Source organism: Microtus ochrogaster, unplaced genomic scaffold, assembly GCF_000317375.1.
Source record: "Microtus ochrogaster isolate Prairie Vole_2 unplaced genomic scaffold, MicOch1.0 UNK209, whole genome shotgun sequence".
Lineage (NCBI taxonomy): Eukaryota > Metazoa > Chordata > Mammalia > Rodentia > Cricetidae > Microtus > Microtus ochrogaster.
Window position 1 is genome coordinate 48,963 of NW_004949307.1, and position 2,024 is coordinate 50,986.

A 2,024-nucleotide genomic window follows, 5' to 3' on the forward strand; every position below is an offset into this window, starting at 1 on the left:
GCGGGTTCGAGCGCCGCCGTACCGCGTGGCGTTCGGGCCGGCGGTGGACGGGGACGTGATCGCGGACGACCCGCAGGTGCTGATGGAGCAGGGCGAGTTCCTCAACCACGACGTGCTGCTGGGCGTCAACCAGGGCGAGGGGCTGCGCTTCCTGGACGGGGTCCCGGGTGCGAGCGGCGACGATGACGCCGACACCGACGCGGAAAAAAACACGTACGACAGCGACGACGATGTCGGGAGCGACGCGGGCGCGAGTGCGAGTCGCGCCACCACCGCCGGAAACGAGGACGAGGAGACGGAGGACGAGGACGCGCACCGGGGAAATGCGGGCGCGAGTGCGAGTCGCGCCGCGTTCGACCGGGCGGTGGCAGCGTTCGTCGACCGACTCTACGGCGGCGGTGGTGACCCCGACGGTGACCTCAGTGACCCCGGCGGCGACCCCGACGCGCTGCGGGAGACGGTGAAGTTCATGTACACGGACTGGGCGTCCCGGGCGAGTGCGGCGTCGCGGCGGAAGGCGCTGGTGGCGCTGTTCACCGACCACCAGTGGGTGGCGCCCGCCGTGGCCACCGCGGACCTGCACGCGCGGTACGGGTCGGCCACGTACTTCTACGCCTTCGGGCACCGCTGCGCGGGCGGCCATGTTGGCGGCGGCCATGATGGCGGTGGCGGCCATGATGACAGCAATGGCGGCCATGTTGGTGGCGGCCATGACACCGGCGGCCATGATGGCAGTGATGGCGGCGGCCATGACAGTGGCGGACATGACACTGGCGGCCATGATGGAGGCAACAGCGGCGGCCATGACGGCGGCGGCCATGACGGTGGCGGCCATGACAGCGGCGGCCATGATGGTGGTGGCGGCCATGATGACAGCAATGGCGGCCATGACGGCGGCGGCCATGATGACAGCAATGGCGGCCATGACAGCGGCGGCCATGATAGTGGCGGCCATGATGACAGCGGCGGCCATGATGGCGCCGACGACCCCGCCCACCCCGCCCGGCCCGCCTGGGCGGAGGCGGCGCACGGCGACGAGGTCCCCTACGTGTTTGGCGTCCCCCTGGCCGCGGGCGCGGGTGCGAGTGGCGCCGACCTCTTCGGCTGCAACTTCTCCCGCGACGACGTCATGCTCAGCGCCGCCGTGATGACGTACTGGACCAACTTCGCCAAGACGGGGTGAGGGCGCGTGGGCGGGGTCACGGTGGGGTCATCGCGGGGTCAACACGACATCGCGGTGGGGTCAACACAGGGTCAACATGGGGTTGCGGTGGGGTCGCAGTGGGGTCATTGCGGGGTCAACACGGGGTCGTGGGGTCAACACGGGGTCACCATGGGGTCATGATAGCATTGGGTGACGTCATCATGGGGTCACCTGATGAGGTCATGGTGGGGTCAGATCCATCGCGGGGTCACCATGGGGTCATTGCAGGGTCAACACGGGGTCACGGTGGCATTGGGTGACGTCATCACAGGGTCAGGTGGGGTCATGACGGGGTCACCATGAGGTCAGGGTTAGGGCGACAGGATGGTGGTGAGGTCACGGAAGGGTCAAATGAGGTCACAGCGGGGTCAGAACGACATCACACACACAACACGCGACGTCACGGCCGACCCTGCGGTGACCTCACCCGACCCCGCCGCGACCTCGTGTCGAACTCTACACACGAACGAGGTTGCACAATTTCACACGCATGAACACGCATGACATCATCATATGACATCACTCGTTACACGTATGACGTCACGTGTGGCCTCGCGTATGACATCATCTCGTATTCTCTTTCCCCTCCCCCCCGCAGGGACCCCAACCGCCCGACGCCGCAGGACACCAGGTTCGCCCACACCCGCCCGAACCGGTTCGAGGCGGTCGCGTGGTCCCGGTACGACCCGCGGGGACAGCTCTACCTGCACATCGGCCCGCGGCCCCGGGTGCGAGACCACTACCGCGCCGCCAAGGTGGCCTTCTGGCTCGAGCTCGTGCCGCGCCTGCACGGCCTGCGCGAGCGCGCGCGGTACGCGGG

At 68.3% G+C, this 2,024-nt stretch overlaps 1 protein-coding gene across 1 annotated transcript in view; it reads left to right on the forward strand.

The window, feature by feature from the left end:
- The window catches only part of Nlgn4x (neuroligin 4 X-linked), a 17,887-nt gene that overhangs the window by 4,401 nt on the left and 11,462 nt on the right, over positions 1-2,024 (forward strand). Inside the window, exons 4-6 of the mRNA XM_026778500.1 lie at positions 1-645; positions 1,006-1,179; positions 1,803-2,019. Of these exons, the coding sequence (XP_026634301.1) occupies positions 1-645; positions 1,006-1,179; positions 1,803-2,019 (1,036 nt within the window). The remainder of the gene's footprint in view (positions 646-1,005; positions 1,180-1,802; positions 2,020-2,024) is intronic.